A 25,458-nucleotide genomic window follows, 5' to 3' on the forward strand; every position below is an offset into this window, starting at 1 on the left:
AGAATGCTTTGTGGGAGCTAATTAGAGGGAAATGAAGGGAAGATTTGATGATAAATGTTTACAGCAGTTTAACTACTTATATTCAAAATCTCTGTCTAAATATCTATTCATTATGTTCATTCTAACATCACAAGGCATGTCATGGGGCATGAAGTAGGGTGGCAGGACAGATGCAATGGTTCCAGCATGAATTATTTGGAGGAATTAGCTTTCAATGAGTATAATAATGCTTTGCTGTTGAAAAGTAGGAAAGACTGGTATTAAATGTAGGACATGATTAATTTTTACCAGTATAAACGTTTGTCTGTGCAGACCCTGAGATAAAAATACCAGATCACATACATACAGCTGTCTGAATTGAGGCCAGTGTTTTACAATTTTAAATAGTCAAATGGCACAAAACGTCTTTATTTACATAGCACATACAAGTAAGGATTAATGATTGTAACTTACAACAAAGGACGAACATGTTACAAATTTTAGAGGCTGGCCTGGTAAAAATTAAAACCAATATTCAAGCAGAAACAAAACATCAAAGCACAGGATAAGATAAGCACACACATGCACACAAAAAAATCATAATTTGATTGTAAAAAATCAACACTAACTGAAGGGCACACTTCAGTTGCTTGCCTTGATGATATTTCTTCATTGGCTCTTGATACTGCTGTGCAATTACTGATAAGTAATTTTAATAATAATTACTAATTACTAACAATTACTAATTGTAATAATAATTACTAAGTCTTGCAATTACTAGTAATTTGTTTCATAAATTCCTAAAATACATTGCACTATAGGTGTTACGGTTCATTATAATGTAGAGAACACTGGTAGCTTCTTAGCATCTCCTTGCATCTATCTTTCAGTTCTCCTTAGAGAGAACTCTTCATTTTAAGCTGAGGCCAGGGTTAAAGTGTGAGGAATTTTCACACGTGATGCTGCTTATGGTTATCATGAAAGATGGCATAATATGTGCTAATAAAACCAAAAGCTGAGCAGTACGTTTTTGGTCATTTCAAGCAGGTGACTGTGTCTCAATTTTTCAGTCTGTAACCAGCACGCTGGAAACAATGCTAGAAATCAGGTTCTGATTTAGATGGAAATGTGTAGTTTTCATGACTGACCACTGTAGGAATGGCAGCACTGCACTTAGACACTCAATTCTGTAATCTTTGAAATAATTTGAAACAAATATGTGTTTTCACTCATCTGCTGTGTGACTGCCATTGTTTCTCTGTCTGGTGTGTGCAAGCATGTAATGTACTCACAAATTACATGAACCCACATTGCAACATTCCCAGTGAGTTAGTGAGATCACTCCATCAACATTACCCACAGCCTCCTCAATAATTCAAACATTGTAAGATATATATTACCAAGCATGTATTCCACATGAGTAGTTTTTTTCTCTGCACTTTGTTGTGTTTATGCTATGTCTTTTGTTATGTTATTGTCTTTACAGTTGTGTCTTTTTCATGTTCTTTCTTTCTATGTAGACATTTCTGGAAATTGCAAACAGATAAACAAACCTTGCAATTGTTTGCATTTTATTGCCATAATTTTACTTGTTAGCTGCACAAAAACAGAGCATGTTTTTTTTTTAGGATACCTATATACATGTCAGAGATGGTTTCTTTTCTTTCATGTTGAGATAATTATTTCTTGTCTAACCTTTACAAAACTTCATGCATCGTTTCTACAAATCTAGTCTGCAATGCAAACAACAGATCAGCTTTACAGATGAATAGAAATTGTCTTTCATTTTTCCCTTCGATTGGGTTTCTAACTGCATTGTCATATTCAGAGGTTAAATTTAGTCCATGTTACTTGGTAGTTCCATTTCCATTCTCCCCAGCAAACTTCAGCCTCTGACAAATGCAAATAAAACTAATTCTTTTTGTCTTATTCTCTGAGGGAGGTACAAACACAGAGTGGCGAAAATAATGCCCTGAGTCATTAATCAGATTGGAGTGATATTTGGAATACTTTCTCCTTAAAGTAGTTAAACTGGGGGAGTGGGGAGAGAAAGAAGCAGGTTGTATTGTTGTTAAAATATCATTGTAGTCCTAGTTGAATTTTGCTCTGTTGCAGTGCCTACATTTTTGGCTAAAGTCACACAAGGGAGAATTTTTCCTGTGTACTATTTCCCTGTATTATTCCTGAGAAAGCAAGACTAATATCTTCCCAGGAAAACTGCAAGTCGATCATCTAATTACAAAGCAGAAGAGTGCTGCCTGCCTGTTAAGTGTCAGTGTATCTCATGGTAACAAGTGGGAATATAACCCAAAGCAAACATTATGGTGCAGGATGGGATGGTGTCATGTCAGCCATAGGAATGCCATCACCTGGGCACCCTGCGTTGTCTCCCTCTGCCTTGTCTGCTGTGCTGGTTTGGTCCCCAAGTGCACTTCCAAAGCTTGTATCATACGGTCCAAGCGAGTTGTCTAAGTGGAGAACTGTAAGGGTAATATGATTATGGTTTATATATTCCTTGAAAGATTCTTATCCCCAACACGGTTTAGTTCAGCAGTCTATCACAGCTAAATCCAGTTAACTTCTTTTCTACGTATGAGTGAGGAGAAGGTGAAGGTCCTGACACAAAATCTGAGGATAAAATATCCTCCCAGGAACACCCACTCAGCACTACATGGGTGGTCGACTTGAAAAGCTAGTTCCTAATCTGACTTTCTGCTCCTAATTAGGGTTAGGTTTAGTACTGTGTTTAGGGTTGTTTGGAAGCAGAGAAAGAGCACAGTCGTGTTGTGTGTGGGGTTGCGTAAAGGCTCCCAAAGGGAGTTCAGGTCCACCCAAAGGCTTCCGTTGGGAGCACTTCTTGATGGGAGAATCTGGCAACGTACGTGTTTTTTAGGGTCCTAATTAGGGTTAGGTTTAGTATTACGTTTAGGGTTGTTTGGAATGAGAGAAAGCGCTTACTTTTTCCGTCTTAAAGTAATTTACAAGGAGTTATTGGGAAGGAAGAGGGTGGCAGAGAGTTAAGGGGAGAAATGTTTGTTATAATTTAAAAAAAAAAAAAAAAAACAGGTACTGTCAGTTAAAAAAACGTTTGACTGGAGTCAATTATACAATGCTTAATAATTCAATAAGACCAGATCATTTAAATGACTATGTACAGAAATTTAAATGTTCTTAGGCAAAACTCTTGTGCTATTTCTTACCTGGGTCATTTCTTGTATCATCATAAAGCCGTCTGTGGGAAAATGATTCAGATCTTTTCTTACCACATATAAAATATCCAATCAGACCAATTAATATAGATCCCAGAATGGCTCCTACTGTGACACCAAATATTACTCCTCCTTTGTTGGTTTTCTCTAGGAGATAAAGAAAGGAAGGGATAGTTTAATGAGAATAATAAACTGTAAAATCAGATAATTCACCCGCACTTTATAGCAGTGGCATGAAATCTCTAAGGATCTGAAACACTTTGCAGATTATGACTAAAGCAAACTCTCTGCTGAAATTATCTGCCTTTGTAAAGGAAAACAGATATCTGCCTCCTTTTGAAGGGAGTAACCGGGAGTGGAAGGGGAAAAAAAAGTTGCCAAATGAGTTTGAGTCAAATAACAAGCTTCCTAGTTTAGTAGCAGAATCAAATGCTCTCCTTTCATTTAAAGAAATAAAGCAACAATCACTTTCTGAATGCAATTACTTGTAAGTATGTAAACCAGCAGTTAAAATAGCAGTCTCTGAATTTCAAGTGACTAAATTTTAGAGTAACAGTTTTTAAGTATCCAAGGTAAGATGTCCAGTGATGCTTTCTACACCTGTTCAGTTAGCAGAATAACTGCATTACTCAAGATTTTCCTCAGATTTCATAAAACTTTTCTTCAAAGTATTCTGTTTTTGTTGGAATTGAACTGACTCTCCCACCCCACTTCCTTTTCAGTCACGTTATCTAAATATAGGGAAAGTTGTAGTTGTTAGAACTATGATAAGACATGAACTATGATAGAAAATGCGAAAGCATGGCGCTCCTTCAGTTCTTAGTACAAACTGTACTCTACTAGATATCATGGAAAAGCCTTTCAGTCCTGTGTGAAAAACTTTGAAAGCTAATTCAGGGCAAAAATTACTGTATCTTGTGATCTTTTCTTTTCCTGAAGACCTAATTCAGAACAGCAGGATAGAAAAGTGCAATGACAGTTTTATGTTCCATTGTTTTCCCACGCATACTCAACTTAATTAAATGCAAAATGAGTAATTCCTTTGGAAGTATTTATAAGAAGTCATCTTTGTTCACAAAAGTTTCTGAACTTACATAAGTTGATATATTTAACATTTAAAATGTTATTTCTATACATCTGCTTTTTAGGTCCACTACTGTAGGTCCAGATGAATGAGCAGTGTCTGTCATTAGGTTTATTCGCTCTTGGAATTGTAAAACAAACAAGCAAACATCAAATAATTTGTTTTTTAAAACAAGTTATTAAATCACTTTTTATTCTGTCCTCCACACTGATGAGCTCCAGAGATGTTGAAAGTGGGTATTGCAGGATTGTATGGAACTGGGATTTTATGCTTAAATAATCTTAATAAGATTAATCTTAATAATCTTAAATAATCTTAAATAAGAGTCAGCTGATTTATAGCTGACGCATGAGAAAACTCCCAAAATATGTGTTTCTGTTTTGTTTTGGGTGACTTTTATTCTGGACTAGGTCACCTATTAATTTACACAGCTTGTGTAGCATTCTGTTCAATTTAAAAAAAAAAAAAAAAGTTTGATTTCAGCATTATAAGTTTATTAAGCCACTCTAGTTAGGTGTTTACCTTCATTGGTACCTTCTGGATTAGATGATATAGTAGAAGTGTTGGTAAAATTATAATTCAGCTCTGTAGTACGCTGAATGGTGTTGAAGGTCGTTGTAGGACTGTCCTGCTTCACCATGGGGGATGTCAGAGCAGTACTTATGGGAAATGTGGTGGGGTTGATCGAAGAGGTGTAACTGGGGAGGGCTGCAGCCGAATGGGTACCCTTAGTGACTGTGGAGTTGCTTGGTGTCACTGTGGATGGTAGACCAGTAGAATTAGCTGCAGCATTTGTGGTGACTCTAGAAAAGTCACCTGGTATTGTAAACGTTGATGAAGACGTTGAGTTTCTTTTGAAGTTTGTGGCAGAGTTGTTTATTCCATCTTTTAATACCATCGTGAATGTTGAAGATAAATAGGTAGCTTCAGTAGTGGACATCAGAGGTGTGCTGGCTGTTTGACTGCTCATCTCTCTTCCTTTTGTTACATTTGCACTGGCATTTGTTGGTGCAGCATAACTGAAAACAAAAGGTTTTATGGCAAACAGAAAAATAAAAGTGATTCCACAGGAGGGCTGCATAGTATTGACTTGAAAACTTGTTTTGTTATACAGAGAACCTGCAAGAAAAGAAATTATGTTGTTATTTTTTATTCTTCTTATTATTATTATTCTGAGAAACAGAACTACTTGGTTAAGACCCACATAAGCTTGTTTAAAAATAAAAATAAAAAGTCTTACACTGTAGAAAACTCAGTAGTTCACCACATGTTGATGCTGAAAACTTAATATTGAGTATTAATGACCTTAATATTGACCTAAAACAGTACTGATTATCAACAAAAGCTTTTTGCACAAAAAACTTCCATGCTTCTATAAACAAGCTTCATACTAAGACAGGAATAATCCAAAGCCACTTTGTGTACAAAGTAGTAATAATATATATTTGGATGGCATGTTGAAGGCAATATTTACTGGGCAGGCAGCAACTCTAAGAGCATACTAAAGAGTTACGCTCCATTGCAAAGACATAAAATTGTTACAATTAGCCCTGAAAATTGATGGGTAAGGTTTTGTGACTCTGGGCAATAGAGTGTCATGTGAATGCTGCCAGGAACAAATGGAAAGCTAATTCGGTCCAGGAATTATGGAGGATGCTGAATCTGTGAAATGGAAGCTTCTTTTCCTATAGAAAACTGGAAGCTTCATATTATACATTATCTTTTTCAAATATATTGAGAACAATGAGGGATATTCATCTTGAAGTCCCTTCATCATAACAGATATCCTGTTCAGTATATCAGGGATGTGGGGGGTGGATGTGGGGCAGTTTTGTGTTTGAGACAAGTTGAGATCGTGCTGTTTCTGACTGCTGTACATAACCTATTCCATGACAGCGCAGTAAAAACTATAGGTAAGTTGTATCTTCAGCTTCATTAATTAACTAGGTGTCCCTGTATGTGGGTACTTTACCGTCTGAAGAAAGGAGATGTACACCTGGGAAAAGTAACTTTATTTTTTTCATATTCAGCCTCTCTTCCTACTGTCTTGTACTTTTTCCTGTCTTTTATTATTATTATTTATTTAATTATGCATTTTCACCAGGTTAGCTTCTTTGTATGTTACGTGGTCAGGGCAATGGAAAGTAACAGTAAATAGCAGTCAGCTGTGGGTAATGTTATATCAATGGGTAGATGGTAATTACTTATCATGTCAATCTGTCTCAGTTTGGATCTGTTCGTATTTTGTTTGTGCTCTATTAAATGCTTTCTGAGTTTTGTGGTTAGAAAGTGGTACCATTACTTGAAATGCATGTGTATTTATAAAACGTTGCTTAATCAGCTTATTAACATTTTGATCCTCTTCTCAAAACTCCTTGTTTCTTAAGTTAAGGTCACTTAAATGGGAGGGAAGATCTATGCTCATTAAACACATGCAACTTATTTAGCAAAAAATAAGAAAAAATGAAACTTATGTTTCAGTTAAACTCAGGATAACCACTCTGACCCCAAATGAGCTAACCAAAGAAAACCCCTCTGGAGTTCAATGATGAGCTCCAGTTATGTTTACAATTTGAGTGACAGGCTATCAGATGACTATGAAATGCTGTGTAATCTGAATCAGATTTTTATTTGGTAGTACTAATAATACCTACAAAACAATGAAAAAAATAGTTAATATTAAAAAGTTTTCAAACATTCTTTCACTTTGACAGTACTCTGGTTTTAAGTCAGTGACATGATCTTTCCTTCCTTGTATTAACAGTCGTATTAGGCAGCAAAGTGAATTTTGTCATATCTTGTTATCCCTTTGCTGTAACTTACCTATGTAGGGCAATTGCACTCAGTGGACTCTAGCTGCAATTTTCATTTGTAAAGCAGTGTACAAAGGAGTCAACATCCTTGCTGAACAAATTATTTGTAGTTTTTTTTGTGATTGTCTTTTTCTTTGGTAATTCTCTTTATGGGGGACCAAAACAGTGAAACCTCTTTACTTTGAATATTGCATACTGTAGCTCTAAGGCTGTAATGAATTGTGCTTCCGGTAAACCCTTTGGTGTATAGTAATTAACTCTTCTTCTTTGAGTGCAATGTTAATGTTCATAAAGTTTAGACAAACCCTGAAGTTCCTTGAAGATGCTCACCCCCCTTGGAGCTTAATATGCAAATAGCGCTGTTCCAAAAAAAGAGCAGTACTGTAGACTAGTAAAAACTTGCAGAAGAGCCCAAACCTTAAGTTACCTTGTCAAGTAAGTGTTTAAGGAAGCTATGGATAGATTGTTAGTTTTTTTTTTTAAAAAAAAAAAAAAGTCTTTCATTTTGATTTACTGGTGCTTACATTAATCAGTACCAATTCAGCTGAAATCAATGCAGATTATTTTTTTTTAGCAGGAAGAATGAAATTTTTACATGAGACAGTCACCACCATGTTTCTTTAGTGGATTTTTCACGCTTCACTTGTTGCTTTGCTGCTAGAGTCAATTTGAAGCTATTAGTATATGTGCATGCACATCTGCACACCCACGCTCTGGAGGAAGCCCTGGTTCCCTTCAAGTCAAGTTTCCTTGTGACTCCACTGGGGTCATGGACTTCACCATGAAGGTTGTGTTGATATTGTATCTGGCTTTTTCTCCTTAAATAGCTCAGATTTCTACTGAATATTTCTTCCATACATTGAAAAATATATCTTAATGCTTATGTGGTTATTTTCTGTGTATATTCAGTGGTATTGTAAGTATTTAAAAATAGATTTTTGGCATAATAAGTAAAATCGCAACATGTATTTTATGAATACACTAACCCAGCACCTGACAGTGGTAGGTGTAAAGTCTGCAAAAACTCTGCAGCTATTGAGAAAATAATCACTTAAACTTCTTATGGGTAAATAATATAATCTTTAGAACTATAAATTAAAAGGATCTTTTTTTTTGCATGTCAGTAAACTGAGCCTTGTACTTTTTTCCTCCCTTACAGTAGGGGTTGGAAAGTACTATAATTTATGCAGTAAACAATAACGTGATGAGCAAATTATTAATGGGTACTTCTTTGTTTCTCGTGGTCTGGAGTAAAGTGTTCGGATTTGCAGAGCTTGCATATGTACTGTGCTTTTTAAGCTTCACAAAAGCAGATTTTTACCTTTGCTTAAAAAAAATAGATGGAACAAATATAAAGCTAAATATTGAGTGTTTCTCTTCTAGATTTCAGGAAGAAATAATAACAAATGATGGTGCCAGAAATGTGTTGGATGTTTGTTCCAGTGTCTCTTTGCTCTGAAATTGCTTTCCAACGATTAGATATTTCTAAATTTATTAAGCAATGAATATTAACATTTTCAAGCTTAAATGTATCTATGTATTGAACTCAGAAAATAATTTATAACGATTTAGTAAATTATAAAATGGAGTATAAATACTGTATTCTATAATTTGGTTAACTTTTCTCTTCTGTTAATAGCTAGCAACCTGACGTAATATATATGTACTAGCAGAGCTGCTTAAGTGTGCATTGTCACTAAAAAGCACAAAGAATAATAGACCAGCAGTACCTTTCCTTACAGAGATTTGGTCTAAGTTAGCATGCACAGAATACTTCCCCCCCCCCCCCCCCCCCCCCCCCCCCCCCCCCAAATTTAAAATGGACTCTGAACTGACTCAGAAGTACGCTCCACATAGAATATGGCTGCAGCAGTACCTAGTGCCTTCCTGACCACCGTATAAAAGAATACAGTATTTATTAATCAGATTCACTACTAATAAGCTTTAAAAACACGCCTCAGACTTACCTTTGAGCTCTACGAGATATGCAAGTCCCTGTTGAAATACTGCTGTGGCACAGAGTGCAGTTGGTCTGGTAGGAACACTGGAGTGCAGGTGCTATCCATGTGACAGTGTCATACTTGTCAGGAATGCACAGTACAGGTAAAGTTAGGTGGGGCAGTGCTTTTCTGAACACAACAGAGCATTTGGGAACCAGACTGAACAACTTCCCCGTTGTCATGCCTGAGCTCTATCATTACAGAGTTCACAGAAATTGCAGTATTTATTGTAAAGTGGGTAGGCAGTACTTGTTGCTTAATCCTTTGAAAGCCTTTTGAACCCTTTCAGAAGGGCGACTGCTTTTTTGTAAACTGTAGGAACTATTGTTCCATGTACTATACAAATAATAATTTAACAAAAAATAACTTTTTAGTATCACAGGGTTTCTTACTGTACACTTTGTGAGAGGAAAACTGAAAAAAAAAAAGGCTTCTACAAAATCAAGCAGAAAAATAAGTTAAGAAAAGTATGCTGTTAGAAAGTTGTATCTATTTTAACTTGTTATATACTGATTTAGCTTATCATTTTTTTATTCTTTTGCTCTTTGTGTGTATTTATTCTAGACTGGTATGTGGTGTAGAGTGACTCAGAAGTGTTTTCAGTATTGCGTTACTGTTTGAGTGGAATGCCATGACGCTGTTATCTGTATCCACTTTAAATTTTTAAAGAATCAAGTGCAAATGCTGTTTCATAACTTGTCATCAAGATAAGTGTTGAGGATATGGCATATAAAGGAGATATTTATATAGAACGACTAGTGGCATTTTCATGAAATACTACAGTGCACAAGCGGAAGGATTTCTGTGAATGGATCAAGTTCTACCCTTTAAGTTAATTGTCTGGCACGAGGTGGTGGTCTGTTAAGAGGAGGGAGTACAGAGTCTGATCCTATGAGTTTGGTTTTCTTTGAATTCTAGCATTCCCATAAAGGAGATTTTCTTCAGTGTCTATCAACAAGCTTCAAACTTAAATTTCTTGCTTGTCTGGGTGAATTTGCATCTAACAGATTGATCGGGATATGTGAAAACAAACACCACAGATTTCTGTCCAAATTTGTATCTTATGCAGCATTAACCAAATGACAAGTGGTATTATTAGGGTCAGCAGTATGCTTCCCACTAGCACAAACATTAATGTTTTTATAGGCACGTGGTATTTGAAACTAGTAAGACCTTAAAAAGCATTAAAAGGGCTCCAGTTCTGTTGAAATGTTACAGTTGTGTGAAAGTCTCTAGTGCTGCCCTCAGTTTCAGCACTGGGCGTGTTAGGGTGCGTGCTCTCGTATTTGTTGGCAGTTCAATTCACCTCTCATGAAAAGTAAAAATTGTATGCATGAGTGACTTAAAGCCTAATGGGGAGGTGCTCTGTTTGTGAGTCAGTTCTTGGCTAAGTGTCCTATACCTGCAGTGCAGTGCCAGGATGCTGGCCCTCTGTTCCTGGAAGACGAGATCTCCTGCAGTGAGCACAAGTGTTAACAGATGCAGAGCTGTGGCCATCTGGAGACAGGGTGGTTTGGGGTACTCCAGGCATGGCAGATGAGACTAGGCTGTCATTCAGCTGTAACCTGCATCTATTAAGTAGCAGATTCAATTCTGAAGAGCGTGTCTGTGTGGTACCAGGTTTGTAGGACTGCTTTTGTTGCACAGATTTTCTGTAAAGGAGCCCTTCTGATTAAAACTGAACAAGTAATGGGGCAGAATTTTCAGAAAGGACCTACCTGGCCATGGGCAAGCTCTGTAGAGAGGCAGTGGAGATGGTTCCCTTACTCCTTACTAAAAATTCTCTTTGCAATGACTTTTTTTTAGGGAAACAAGCACACCGTTCATCTTGACGCAGTGACTCTTAGAAAAAAAATCAGAAGAGACATGTTCACGTAGTAGTCTTGGGTTCTCCAGATTTTGTTTTGTTTTATTTCTCCACTGTCTTATTTCCATTAATAGCATTTAACAGCAACCATTTGTCTTTTCTTCTTCTTGGCAATGTCAATTTTTTGTTATACTTAAAATTGTATCAAAGCACAACCACGATCTTTCCTGCCTTTCTTAACCAGCAAACATCATCCTTTGTCTACTGGAAGATTAAAAACTGAGTAAAGCACATGCCTCAAGGTTTTAGTTCAGTACAAGTACGGGTGGTGTAAGGGCAGTAAACATAAAGTAATTGAAATAAGAATTGAGAGAAAGTTTTACAAGTGCACAACTGACAGAACTGCAAACTGTATTGCAAAGCCTTAATAGTAAAGCCCTAAGTGAGTGCACCTATACCAAAATGCTGTACCAATAAAAAAAAAAAAATTTACATCACATATTCCAAGATTTAAATTTCAGAATTACAATCAAAGCTGTAAAATGGGAAGCAGTGTGTCTTGGGGAAAGCAGGGGAGGCACCAGAGAATGTGTTCTTTAGGGAACTGGAAGCTTGTGTTTGATCCTCTAAATTGTCCATTACCCAGAAGTGTTGAGCAGCTAGATTAGGCAGAAAGAAGCTCTGCCCTGTCAACGCCTTGTTAGATCAAGAATGTTCTTGTCTTGCTGTTGAGATTGTTGGATTAGTCATCTGTTGTATGTCTTGTTTTTCTACCGAAGTAATGGATAAAAGTCAAGGCCTGGCATTTCCAAGCTGAGTCAGTAAGAAGTGTCTAGCAACTGGGGACTGGAAGGGCTCGATTGCAAGGAGGTCTGACGGGTGATGTTAGCAGAGTAGTAGAGCGAAATAAAGGCAAACCAGGAAACATACATGCTTCCTCTAGAACTGGACCGTTGCTTGGTTTTGGTTTCTCTGACTCAGGTATTTTATGTCAGTGGGATTTAGGATTTGTTATTTTATTTGTGGTAAATGGGCTACTTCCTTAACTTCTATTACCTTTGAGTGTAACTAAGTGAACAACTTAATTTGTGCAGTTACAAACATATCTATTCTGACAGAATACTAATGGATTTCTTGGGAATGCTTCTTAGAGCAGGCAGACAAATAGAGGACCATCTGATGCTGTTTTACAGAATGTCTTGTATTTTTCCTACCTGTTTTGGTCACATAGAAAATCATTGTTTGTTTTCTGTATGGCATGGGCTTACATTGCTCCTGAGTCCTCACAGAGTGCATGCTGGGAAAGGATTTTTCTTGCATAGTTGTGGGTTTTGTAACATTTCTGAGTCTCACACTGTACTTGTGATAGCATTTCCAAGGACAGTGAGAAAAGGCTCTTTTAACCTTAGATTATTGAAGGATTATGCTGCTTAATTATAAAATCATAGAATGGCTTGGGTTGGAAGAAGGGACCTTAACAACAGTCTGGTTCCAACCTCCCTACCATAGGCAGGGACACCTCCCACCAGACCAGGTTGCCCAGGTCCCCATCCAACCTGGCCTTGAACACCTCCAGGGATGGGGCATCCACAGCTCCTCTGGGCAACCTCTTCCAGGGCCTCTCACTGAGTAGGAATTTCCTCCTAACATCTAATTTAAATCTCCTCTTTCATAGTTTAAAATCATTCTCTCTTGTCCTTTCACTGTCTACCTGCATAAAAAGTCCTTCTCAGGAAGGGCAAGCCCACATTTTATAAGGAATCCCACCAAAACAAGGTGTCTTACCCTTTTTAGCTCTTTTTCTCTTAGTATTTCTATGGTAAGGAATAGGCAACCTCAGTGGCAAACTGCATTGTTTGGGAAACTTAGAGTTATTTATTGGTAATAACTATCTTGATAGAACCTACCAAAAAAACTAAGTACATGAAGGTTATGATAATGATCTTATGCAGATAAAAAATATTAAAAAAAATATCTTAATAGCAAAGCTACACCAACACAAAGCTGGTATAATTGTGAAAGAAGCATCATTGTCCTTACTCAAAATGAATAAATCAAGATGAAAATCTAGCTCTGCATTAATAGATACCATTGTATATGCGTACGCTTGTTTCTTCAGAGAAATATTTTAAACTGTACAATATATTTTGAATAAAATTAAAAGCAAAGTAACCTAAAAAGGGTGATGTATTGTCAGGTGCCTATCTCTACAGATATAGCAGAAAGCAAAAAAAAAAAAAAATGGAAATTATTAGATGAACATAGTCAAATAAGTTTCCAATTTTAACAGTCATTATCTTGAAGTTACTTACAGTTTTCAGATTCTACGGGAAACCAGCCAGGAAATGATTAAGGGAAGTTACCATGTTACGTATCTTATGTATTGTTGATTTTATTGAGATCTGCATGGCCTTTTTTTCTTTCTTTTTCCATAATTAAAATGCAGTTCATTTCCACAGCTACAGTCTTTCTAGAGTTTTGGAAAAGAAGGAGAGCTGTATTAACCTATGATTGGGACCTCATAGACTGGGAAGATGAAGAGGTAAGACAAAGCAGAAGTAAATTTGTAGATCTTGCAATGACCACTATTTACGTGTAAATAACAACACATTGTATGCCAGCAATCTGAATTTGCCATTCAGATTGTATTTGCATTTATTACACAAGTTGTAGAATACGCCAGTGTATTTGAGACTATACAAGAATACTTGTGTATTTTGAGGCTAGCGTTACAAATACAATTCTAAATACTAAAAGTGTCCTTTGAAAAATTGAGCACAAATATTTTGTTTATTTGTTTGTTTAGTTTGCAAAGGTTTCTTGAACAGAGATGATAATAAACCCAGCTGTAATAGCTGTAATAATGAGGTGGATCCTTTAAAGGACAATTCTAAGTTTCAGCTTTGTCCTGCTCCTGGCAAGCCCAGCCATTGAGGCTCTAAGTCTTTTGGAGTGATTGATGTCTGCAATGGACATCAGTATATTCTGGGAAAGAGGGGAGAATGTTTATGGTTTTCCTTCCTGGGACACAAGATTGTGAAGAGGCCCAATCTCGTAATGAATGGGGCTCTGGGTGAACAGACAGCTCAGTTTAGCCACACATCTAGGCAAGGATGCCACAGTGAAAGTAAACTAGACTCCAGAAAGTGAAATGCTGCATATACAGAGGACAGGAGCTATGACTGATGTCAGCACAGATCCTTACAAGATTCTTGATTCTGTGGTCTCTTGTACTGAAAGTTCCTAATCCTGTCTAGAAACAGAACCAGGACAAACAAAGGCGCAGACAGTAGATTTTAAATCCCTCTGAGAGGCATAACTTATTTATTTACATTCTGCTATCAGCATCAGCACCAGTCAAATGATTCTATGCACTCTATAAAGCACTAGGGAGTATAGCTGTAATGTAATTTAACTGGTGATTCACATGCAGCATAAGTCAGTAGAGACTGTATCATGACTTAGTTTATAGCTTTCCACAGACTTGTTGATACAAGCTAGGGGCTTTAATAAATGGTTTCATATCACAAAAGGTACCATCATAACTGACATTAATTTATAGTTTTGTTATCAATTTCTGCAGAGAAATTAGTGTTTAAACACTATGAGCCGTGATCCTTTTAATACTCTCACATAGTAGGGAAGGCTCGCAATGTTTCTCTCCTTCATTGGTCTCTGGCATGGTGTCTGAGCGTTTTCAGAAGAGCATGTTATTTGGATATTTGAGTTGGAACACTATAAAAAAAGAATTGGTATCAGTATAAATTTCTTATATCAGATATAAGTCTGGTTTTGATAGTTCGATAACATAAAAGGTACAACAAATGGAATATCTCCTGTCATTCCAGGAAGAACTGCGCCCCCAGTTTGAAGCTAAATATTCCCAAGTGGAAAGAGTAAATCCCATCACAGGAAAACCTGAACCTTTTCAGCCTTTCCCTGATAAGCTCAGTCGACTGATGGTGTCTGTCTCAGGAATATTCTTCATGGTAATGTTTAATAATATTGGAATTATTGTAGTCTTTAAATTTATCTTGATGTGGATACTAATGTACATCATGAATGCATTCCTGAAGATTAGTGGATATACATAATATCAGGAGAACTGCTCACCTCAATCCTACTGCTTGTTTAGGGATATCTTATTTTTAAGAAATGTAATATAGTTACATTGTAAAAGTACGGCAAAGAAATACTGGAATTCAGCAGTTTAGTATTTTGGTTCTCTCAAAGTCTGCTCACCAAAACAAATCGGAGTCATTAAAACACTTGTTAATTTATTGAGTCAGTAGAAATTACTTCAGATGTTTTTCTTTGTTCTAATTTTTCTGTTCATAAACATTTACCTGTAGATTTCACTGGTCCTCACTGCAGTGTTTGCAGTTGTTGTGTATCGTCTGGTAGCCATGGAACAATTTGCTTCCTTCAAGTGGTATTTCATCAAGAAGTATTGGCAGTTTGCAACGTCTGGCACTGGAGTCTGTATCAATTTTATGATCATCATGTCACTCAATGTTGTAAGTCCAATTCATTTAAAGGAGGGATTAATTTAAAAGCAATTTATACAAGGTTACTGAGTTTACTCTATATCAGAAGTATACATGTTCTTGTCTATTTATACAGCAATGTTCAAAGCTAGTATTTCAGGGATTTCTTCTAACATAGTATTTGTCAGTGTTTTTCTCTACTTCCTACTTAATTTGTCACTACACTTCTTTGCTTATGTCACCAAGTCACATTCATACAGAGTACTTCTTTCTACATTTGCATTTTTATTTTTCACACTACCTTTTGCAAAAAGTCATTTCTCCAAATGGATCTAAATTATTTTTTTGAAGTAAAATCTTTTTCTTTTTTTTCCTTCATTGACTACTTCTGAAATCTCCCCTTTCTTACTCAAAATGCATCTGTGATACCATTGTTGCCTAGTCCTAGAAGAACTGTGATATATGATTTCGGTTTAAGCTTTTCCTGTCATGTAACATCACAGCTTTCATCGTTGGTTATGGAAGCACACTGTGCATTGATATAAACTCTTATTTCTTTAACTGCAAGAGCATGTATTATTTTTCTATTCCTGTGCAGGCACAAATACGTAAGACAGAATAGTAGCACAGCAAACAATGGCTTTTCTTTCTGTTAAGGACACTGCCTACTTAATGCAGTAAGAAAGCAATCTTCAAAATAGAGCTGTCATACATTTATTTCTGTTGTTACATATGATAATCCTATGTCATAAAAAGTTCATTTAAGTGAACAATCAGACCAAAATTATGGACAAAGCTAAGATGTTGTACTCCCTTCACTGTCCTGATAACTTGATGCCATAGGGCAACTAAACAGCTATGCTTTGATGTTTTTTTCATTCTGTGTTTGACATCATAACATACAGGATTTTCTGTACTTACACTACCTCTTATTTCTGCTTTAGGTATACGAGAAGGTTGCCTATCTCCTGACAGATTTAGGTATGTACGTCTTTATTACTGGTATGGTTCTTTCTAGCAGTGATATATATCTTCATACTTCTATAAAATAGGTTTTTGAAAACTTCACCTATGCATACTAGAGTACTGGCATTTCTGTTAGCGTATCGGTAATATCAGAGAAATAAACGTTATGATGACTTCGTTAAGGAAATAAGATAAAAGAAAAAGAAAACATACTTTTTATGTTTTATAATGTAAAATGAAAAAAACTTGTTATAACAAAAATCAAAACATTTTCTTTGTTACAATACTAAACCAGATTTTTTTTTAGTTCTATCCAAACACTTTGTCATTTTTTTTAATTGGAATTTAACTATGGAAAAATTGTGTTAAGATAAAATTACATGGTCCAAGATAAAAATGTTGTCATAAATTTTAAAGTAGCTCTAATTCTGTAACATTACAAATTTATGCTAATGCTTCTCTTTGCTCTTTATAACGCTTTTAATTTATAGAAAACAAGAAATTCCAGACAGCATTTAAGACCTCCTACTATGTGAATGTTATCTTTCAGTGTTTCTTCTCACATGGTGTCTTTTTTATCCCATGTCCAAGTACACAGCTGATCTTGTCATATTTTAAAAGCAACCTCGCTGCTTAAATCTATTAGCTCCCTCTTCTGGTTCAAATATTGAAGAGCATACATGAAACAACATGCTTAAAAATTTGTGCGTTACAGGTAACAAGCAGTTGAACAGATTAGAAAGATTCAGTACGTGTAGTCAACTTATTCAAGTTACTAAAATACTAAAGTACTTTTTTTTTCAGATCACAATTTTTTCTCTCTCAACTAAAATTTTAAAATACATTGTTACGTACCAAAGAATGGGAAGGAAAATAGTGATTTTATTTACATAGATGACCTCATTTTTCCCACAATACATTTTAAATAAAAACAGTTTGTCTTGAATTAAGCATGATGAAACATCAGGTTCCATATGTGAAATAGGTAGCTCTTCCTAAAGTGTTCTGCTTCCAAGAGCAGGAGAGAATCCTACCTTCTGAGGAACATCAGTGTCCATATGGAGAGGCAGTATATTTAAATTTGTATAATGTTTTATTTCAAAGCAGACTGCGTTTTTAGAGGTAAACAATCACATAGTACAAAATATAACTTAAAAAATCAAGGCAGTTTGGATTTCTGAATCATATATATATTTGGAAATTTTAATCAATGTACTATACTCCAAATTTGATGCATCAAAGAAATTTGAAATTTTTACACACACAAAAGTTAATTTAATCATTTGTGTCTAGTTCTAATTCCTTACATTCTGCATTCTGTTCTGATTTCTTTACATTCTGCAAACTGTAAGGAAAAACATCCAAGTCAGTGTAAACCTACACAGAATATTTGTAATCCTGATAAACATTTCTACAGTTCTTTCCAAAAGCACAGAAGGAACTCCATTGTTTCTTCATTGTGTTATAAATTGTTTTAAACTTCACAAGCATTTATATGATAGAGGAGGTGTCAAGGATGAATTAGTGGTCTTATGGAAGTATTTGGAGGGTGAGATATTTGAGTGAGAAACCAACTGACCATTGGTTGTCTCTTTTCCATCTGCTTTCCCTGGCAGTCCCTGTCTATTGATCTGCTGATACCACATGCTTTCGTGTAACTGTGAAAAATCAAGATTCCTCTAGCCTTAAAATTAAACATTCACACTGAATTCAGAACTTTTTCATAGAAGTGAAAATATACCTCCTATGAGACGTATCTTCGCTCTGAGCTATTCTGTACCACAGGACTTCTCTCTTCTGTTTCCGCACAGAGCCATCCTAGCCTGAGCTGGGCATTTTGTGACCTGCAGCTGGAATACTTGGAGGGAAAAAAAAAAGTTAAATGCAACTGGGTGGGGCCCTATGGCTTGAAACCATCACTTATTGTTAGTGTTGATTGATCTGTGTGCAGTTAGGCATTACTCAATTTAATTTTTGTTTATATGATATATACTGTGTCTTTCCATAGAGCACCCAAGAACAGAATCCGAATGGGAAAACAGCTTTGCCTTGAAAATGTTCCTCTTCCAGTTTGTCAACTTGAACAGTTCTATCTTTTACATTGCCTTTTTTCTGGGCAGGTAAATTATCTCTGCTAACTGCTTTTAAAGTAAAGTTCACACAAAACTCTAATCTTGGTAATTTTACAGGTTTCAAGAAAATACATTGACAGTTCAAACTTTAAGATTTAGGTTTGACACAGTTTCTGAGCGTAAATAATAGTACAAATTGTTTCTAACTGCATGCAAGGGTTGGACTCTTGAAATCTCAGAAACGAGACAGTGAGAAGTCTACTTTTTAAGTGGGTGTATGTAAATGACTTTCCTAACAAAACAAGAAATCAGAATTTTGAAAATACAGATGCTTCCTAAATGTGCATCTGTATTCAGCGCTGCTGCACTAATAAACTTGATTCATTTTTTTTTCTCCCTTATTCACTTTTGGGTACTTTTCCTAGGACCCATTTCTATAAATACTAACTATTGTCTGGAAGGTATTATACAACATTAGGAGGTAAAAATTCTGGATCCATGTCCTGTGTGTCTCTTCAGCTTAGACCAGGAGTTACCAGACAGGTCTAACCTCATCTTCACTTGAGTTGCTCTACCATCAGATTTGCCTTTCTGACAGAATCTACAAATGATTTCTGAGTAGCTTCTATAATGTTTTATAATGTTATTTAAGTTCAAGATTGTTTGAAAGAAAAAAACTTAAGTAAAGATTGGTGGTAACACCTGATTGTTACATCCAGCAATACATTCGTCATACAATTTCTAAATTAATGTATCTTGCTGTGTATTGTGTCTTGTAGGACCAGACCTCTTATTTTTTCTTTCTCATCTGCAATTGTCACTGAGGTTATTAAGAATTTTGATTCAGTTCATTATGCAAGAATCTGTTAGATCTCTAAGAAGGGTTTAGTTATGATGTATTTGGAAGTCATTTTATGCTTTTATGTCTGAGGGTGCAATCCAGTGCACATTTCACTCGGCCAAGTAGATCTCTGTGCTGCAGTAAATTCCTACATATTGCAATAGTTTATCTTCTTAAAAGCAGATTAGAGAGTTTGAGTATCTAACATCTAAAACCTCTGAAGCTAGGATTTTTGTTCCGGACATAATAAAAGCTTAGGATTCCTTGCAAAATGATGGTTCCTTTGCTTGTTTGCATTCTGAAACTACCATATCCCACAGATACCAGATTTAAGCCTGTGTGATTTAATCTGTTTATATTTCATGAGTTTGCTCAGTGGATGTTGTGAAATAACTACTGATACAGAGCGTTCTTGGAATGTTCACTGAGAAGCAGAAATGTTATTTTCTAGATTTGCAGGCCGCCCAGGAAAGTACAACAAGCTTTTTAACAGATGGAGACTGGAAGAGGTAAGCAGTCCTGTTTTGTGTTCCTGTGAAATTTACGTGAGTAAAAAGGAAAAGGCTGTAGGACATGAACTATGTCCAGTTTGAAAGAGTTATTATTCCATCTAAGTGTGGTGAAGAGTAAACTCTTATTTATAGCAAAGGATAGGAAACAGGAGATGTGTTTTTCCTTCTGTGTTCTCCACTGTGCTGAGTGACTGCACGACACACGCAATTCCTTCTGCCTCTCTCTTTGAAAAGCAAACAGTGATACTCTCTTACCTTCCTGGCACTACTGAGTCCTAGGTGATCTCCTAGGTATGTGGAATTTTTGGATAGAGGACATATACATAATGCAATCAGCTTTCCTTATCATTTCCTTAAGTTCTTACCAGTATGAAATGATTTAAAAGATGAAAAGTAATATTTTCAAAATTTAGCTTGAAAGTATGTTAGAATTGCACCTTCCTTGGGAAGAGTAGCATGCTGAAGCTATCTCCTGATTCTGAAAAACACGCTTCTGCAGAGACTTGGTAGCCACAGAGTAAATACTATAACTTTGTAGTCTGTGGTCTAAAAAAAAACTCTGTAATTGCCACACATGTTAATATGTTATTTAATTTAGCATACACTGTTTTGGCAATTGATATGGTTAAGATACTGGCAGCAGAGATTCTGCTCCTAAGTCTCAGTTTGGATCTAGGCTATTACAAATAAAATATTACTTCATTCTTTTCAAATCAAAACATATGTATTGGTCTAAATGAAATGAACTATATTGTTTAACATATATCTAGCACACTTGCCCTTAGCCCAGGTAACGCACTCCAGTTCTCTGAAAAATAAAATATCTAAAGAGTGTTCCATTAAATTCTGTGTTAATACTTCTGTTATTAATATTTTTCTTAATATTTCTTGAGTGTTTTTCTCCATACTCATTTCAGTATTTTCCATTCACACTGTGAAAAAAATAAAAATTAACAGAATATTTTGACTTTAACTACTAATCTTTTTCATTTCAGTGTCATCCCAGTGGCTGCTTGATAGATCTGTGTCTGCAGATGGGAGTTATTATGGTTTTAAAACAAATGTGGAACAATTTCATGGAGCTAGGCTATCCGTAAGTTCTGTTGCTAATATTTGTTTTACAGATAGTGGTTCCATATTAGTGCTGATTCAGCAACAGGGAAACATCTTCATACGAATGGAGGGTAAAATATCACCTTTAATTAAAATTTATCATCGTCTTGACGAAGATCATGTGCAGGTGCATTGCTGATCTCTAGAAGTATATTTTCAGAAGGACGTAAAATGGAATTCTTCAGCAGGTTCAGGTTTAAGTGTTTTGCTTTATCACTCAGAACATAATGTTAGTGTTGATTTTCAGCCATCCCCAAAGGGTGACAAGAAATTGTTAGTAGTGTTTACATAGTTTTGTGTTCAGTACTAGCTCTGAGGCCTAAAAATACAGTTGTGAAATACATAACTGGGTTTATGTTCTTTCCCTACATACTGTAAGAAAAAATAGAGTAAAAATAGTAGACTTTTGCCAAAATAACTGTTTCAAGTTATTGAAACAACAGGCACAACGCATGCCTGGAGAATGTTTATAGTGTTTGCATCTCACCATCACATACTGTAAATTTACTCCCAAGGGAAGCAGTTAAAAAAAAAAAATGTTTCCCAGGCTACATTAACTAGCTAAATTGTTTATTTTAATTTCATTTGCCCTAATACAAACAGAGCTGTCCAACTACTGAAAAGAGTAATGGGCTAAGAGTTACAGTTCTTTTGAAACTGGAAAAATATGTTTTCAGCCAAGGAAAAGGTTGCTCATCAAATATTAATTTAATCCAAGTCTCAACCTTGATAATGTCAGAAAAGGTTACGCTTACAATGTGCAGGCAGTCTGCAAATCATTGCTACTGCATTGTTTTGAGATGTGTGTTTCTGAAAAGAAGAAATCTACTTGAAGTATCAGGCTTCCTGTCTTCTCAGCCCAGCAGTATCTTAACACTGTCGAGAATTTATTTTAGAATGTGCTTGTATTCCTTTACGGAAAGCGATGTTTTGTTTTGACAAAACCATTGTTTGCAACTGAGGTCATTCAGTAACAAGACAATCAAGAGTGAAGTACTAAATCAGTTTGAGCAGAAAAAAATAATAAAAATACTTATAAAAATGATTTCCCATATTTGGTCTCTTTTTTCTTTCAGTAATATCTAGAAACAAATAATAGCCTTTAAGTGCTACCTTTGTCAGTACTAGATAATATTTTCCTATGTATAACACTTCAATGTATAAGACCATTTAATACTTATAACTGCTTTGTGAAAGGACCTCTGCACAGCTTCATAAAATAAGTCTTTAGCAGCATCTTTTTGGATACCATGTCCTGCTTCAAAAGGAAAAATGTTCTGTAGAACATCTAGATTTATAGGTTTGTTCAAAAAATAATAGGTATATTCTACTGTTCAAAATACTCTAGTGCCAGTGTTCCTAATGAGCTTTACTTACTTGGTTTGTCTTTTACAGTATTAAAAATAAAGCATTTTTCTTTTAATGCTTTCAGTATATGTGATTTTTTCCTGTTCTTTTTTATTGATACAGGTAAAAATCCTTAAAAAAAAAAAAAAAAAAAAGGGCAGGTTCTGTATTCTGAAAAGCTTGTTTGTGCAATGCCTGACATGCTATGTTAAAGACAAAATTTAAATCATCACGAAAAGTTGAAAAGGTCTGAAAAATATTTGAAATTTATCTTACACGATATTGTAAATATTTCCAGAAAAAAAATACCTAACACTTAGGTGCCATTCAAAACAATAGCAGCTAGTATTGCAAATTACTGAGCAAGAACAGTCAATAATACTTCGTCTAATACAGTTTATTACAGAATTGGTGGTCACGACGCAAAATGAAGAGGAGAGGACAATCAATGGAGCATAAAATTTCTCTACCTCAGTGGGAGAAAGATTGGAATCTGCAGCCTATGAATCTCCACGGCTTGATGGATGAATACTTGGAGATGGGTAAGCAAACTTATAGAGATGTCAGGTTTGTTGTTTTTGTTTTTTAATGAGAAGGGGCTGGGCAAGTGGGAGGGGAATGTTTTACGTTAAAAGAACTTTTTGCACGTCCAATTTCTAACCACAGAAATGCTTATCTAGTTTTACAGTTTGGCTTCACCACTATCTTTGTTGCTGCCTTCCCACTGGCACCTCTCCTGGCATTGCTGAACAATATCATAGAAATAAGGTTAGATGCATATAAGTTTGTCACTCAGTGGAGAAGACCTATGCCTGCAAGAGCAACAGATATAGGTGAGAGAACCTAACTATCACTGTCTGGTACCATCTCCCTTTGTTTTCGTCTTTGATGTCACTTGAACTAGCATGTAACCTACAGATATCAAGGATGACTGTCCTGTTAAGCAACAAAAATACTCAGCTGCTTAGCTAAAAGGACTTTTCAGATCTTCTTTCCATTTCCAATAAGGGATTGTAACAGTTAAAATTTTGAAAACAGGCCATTTGTTCAGATGCTTAAATGGCATTGCTTAAATGGCCCTTGCATTAGGCTTCTGATTTGTGAAACTCCAGATCCAAGGCGCTCTCCAAAATCAATTGAATTTTAAAATGAAATAGAAGAATTAAATTCAATTTTGTTTCACAATGGAGTTAAATAAAAATACAGAAGTGTCTTTCCAAAGTCTTGTACTTGGCCTTTATTGCGTTCATTGCTTAGCTATTTCTTCTCAGTAGGGTGTGCCAGACTTCACAGAATCACAGAATCGTCTAGGTTGGAAGAGACCACCAAGATCATCTAGTCCAACCTCTGACATAACACTAACAAGTCCTCCACTAAACCATATCACTAAGGGCTACATCTAAACGTCTTTTAAAGACCTCCAGGGATGGCGACTCAACCACTTCCCTGGGCAGTCCATTCTAATGCCTAACAACCCTTTCGGTAAAGAAGTTCTTCCTAATATCCAACCTAAACCTCCCCTGGCGCAACTTTAGCCCATTCCCCCTCGTCCTGCCACCAGGCACGTGGGAGAATAGACCAACCCCCACCTCTCTACAGCCTCCTTTAAGGTACCTATAGAGAGCGATAAGGTCGCCCCTGAGCCTCCTCTTCTCCAGGCTGAACAATCCCAGCTCCCTCAGCCGCTCCTCGTAAGACTTGTTCTCCAGACCCCCTCACCAGCTTCGTTGCCCTTCTCTGGACTCTCTTGAGCACCTCCATGTCCTTCTTGTAGCGAGGGGCCCAAAACTGAACACGGTACTCAAGGTGCGGCCTCACCAGAGCCAAGTACAGGGGGACAATCACTTCCCTAGCCCTGCTGGCCACACTGTTTCTTATGCAAGCCAGGATGCTGTTGGCCTTCTTGGCCACCTGAGCACACTGCTGGCTCATATTCAGCCGACTATCAACCAATACTCCCAGGTCCTTCTCGGCCAGGCACTTCATTCGGGTGTAGCCTGTCATGGCAAGAATGTGAGGACGTGGCTTAATCTTGACTGTTTTTTCTGACTCAATGTTTCTTTTTCAAGAAGCAAGGAAAAGTGTGTGACAAATAATATCACCAGTATGACTTTTTATGACTCAATATCACTATTAAAAACTAATGGCTTTGTTATTTATCTTGTTTCTAGGTATCTGGTATGGGATTCTTGAAGGAATTGGAGTTCTGGCTGTCATCACTAATGCCTTTGTTATTGCCATTACTTCCGATTACATTCCACGTTTTGTCTATGCATACAAATACGGTCCCTGTACAGATCAAGGATACAGACAAGAAAAGTAATGAAGATTTTTTTTATATATACATACATATTTCAGTGGAAGCACATTTGTGCTACTGTCTTTCTGTGTTAACATACTTCATCAGTAATATTTCATCCTTTACATCTTTACAAACCTTTTCAGGTGTTTGGTGCAAGTAACTTAGCCATTCCAGAGAGTTTGCTGACTAGCTCCACAGTTATATCAGCAGAAAATCTTTGCTTCTCTTCTAAATGCATACTACAAAATTCAGTATACATTGCCCACAGTTTTCAGGCACTTCCTAGATGAATTTTTCTTTTCCGCCATGGTTTTGGTCCATGTTCTCCCACTAATTTCACACACACACATCTATGTTCCCAAACTCTCTTGTATCCTAATGTTCTCTGTCTATTTCTCTCCAGAAATACTTTCTGCCAAGGTCCAGAAAGATTGGCCTTGACATTCTTTAGACTAGTTCCTTATGTAACGCTTCTTGGCCTCAAGTAAGGTATCTTTCCTATTTTGCACAACCAGGCCCGTTTCCTGAACTTCTCTCCAGATACTTACTAATGTCTCTGAGTTTGAAGGAGGTGTTCCTTGAATATTAACCAGTTTTCTCGGGCCACTGTTTCACAATCACTGCAGCCAAGGCTGCCTTTAAGTTTCACAATCCCCACCAGCTCCTCCTTGTTGGTGAGAATAAGAACCAGCAGAGCACCTCTCTTCATTGGCTTCTCTTTAATGAGGACTGCCTGTTTAATAGAGAACTGTGTAATCCTATTTACTCTTTTTCTTGTTGTGATTGGAAGTACTACAGCAAACCTCAGGGGATATAACAGATACCTTGTCTTTTTAAATGTTCTTTGCCTTTCAGGAGCCCCTTCATTACATTACAGGACACACTTTCAGTAGGACAGGATGGCTTAGGTGTCTGGTTTTCCAGGG

The 25,458-nt window shown here is 36.3% G+C and overlaps 2 protein-coding genes across 7 annotated transcripts in view; one reads left to right on the plus strand and one right to left on the minus strand.

Moving 5' to 3' along the window:
• Window positions 1-25,458, plus strand: part of ANO3 (anoctamin 3) — a 264,589-nt gene that overhangs the window by 230,414 nt on the left and 8,717 nt on the right. For all 6 annotated transcript variants that reach the window (XM_040558403.1, XM_040558402.1, XM_040558398.1 and 3 more), the window contains 10 exons: window positions 13,352-13,434; window positions 14,741-14,881; window positions 15,245-15,409; window positions 16,324-16,360; window positions 18,354-18,465; window positions 19,710-19,767; window positions 20,766-20,863; window positions 22,627-22,772; window positions 22,911-23,063; window positions 24,402-24,549. In XM_040558403.1, the coding sequence (XP_040414337.1) occupies window positions 13,352-13,434; window positions 14,741-14,881; window positions 15,245-15,409; window positions 16,324-16,360; window positions 18,354-18,465; window positions 19,710-19,767; window positions 20,766-20,863; window positions 22,627-22,772; window positions 22,911-23,063; window positions 24,402-24,549 (1,141 nt within the window). The remainder of the gene's footprint in view (window positions 1-13,351; window positions 13,435-14,740; window positions 14,882-15,244; window positions 15,410-16,323; window positions 16,361-18,353; window positions 18,466-19,709; window positions 19,768-20,765; window positions 20,864-22,626; window positions 22,773-22,910; window positions 23,064-24,401; window positions 24,550-25,458) is intronic.
• Window positions 2,244-5,112, minus strand: MUC15 (mucin 15, cell surface associated). Its single transcript, XM_040558405.1, has 3 exons — window positions 4,795-5,112; window positions 3,180-3,335; window positions 2,244-2,459 (listed from the first exon to the last, which is right to left on the minus strand). The coding sequence occupies exons 1-3, from the start codon at window positions 4,910-4,912 to the stop codon at window positions 2,299-2,301; spliced, it is 435 nt and encodes a 144-aa protein (XP_040414339.1). The 5' UTR covers window positions 4,913-5,112; the 3' UTR covers window positions 2,244-2,298.

Source organism: Cygnus olor, chromosome 5 (genome assembly GCF_009769625.2).
Source record: "Cygnus olor isolate bCygOlo1 chromosome 5, bCygOlo1.pri.v2, whole genome shotgun sequence".
NCBI lineage: Eukaryota > Metazoa > Chordata > Aves > Anseriformes > Anatidae > Cygnus > Cygnus olor.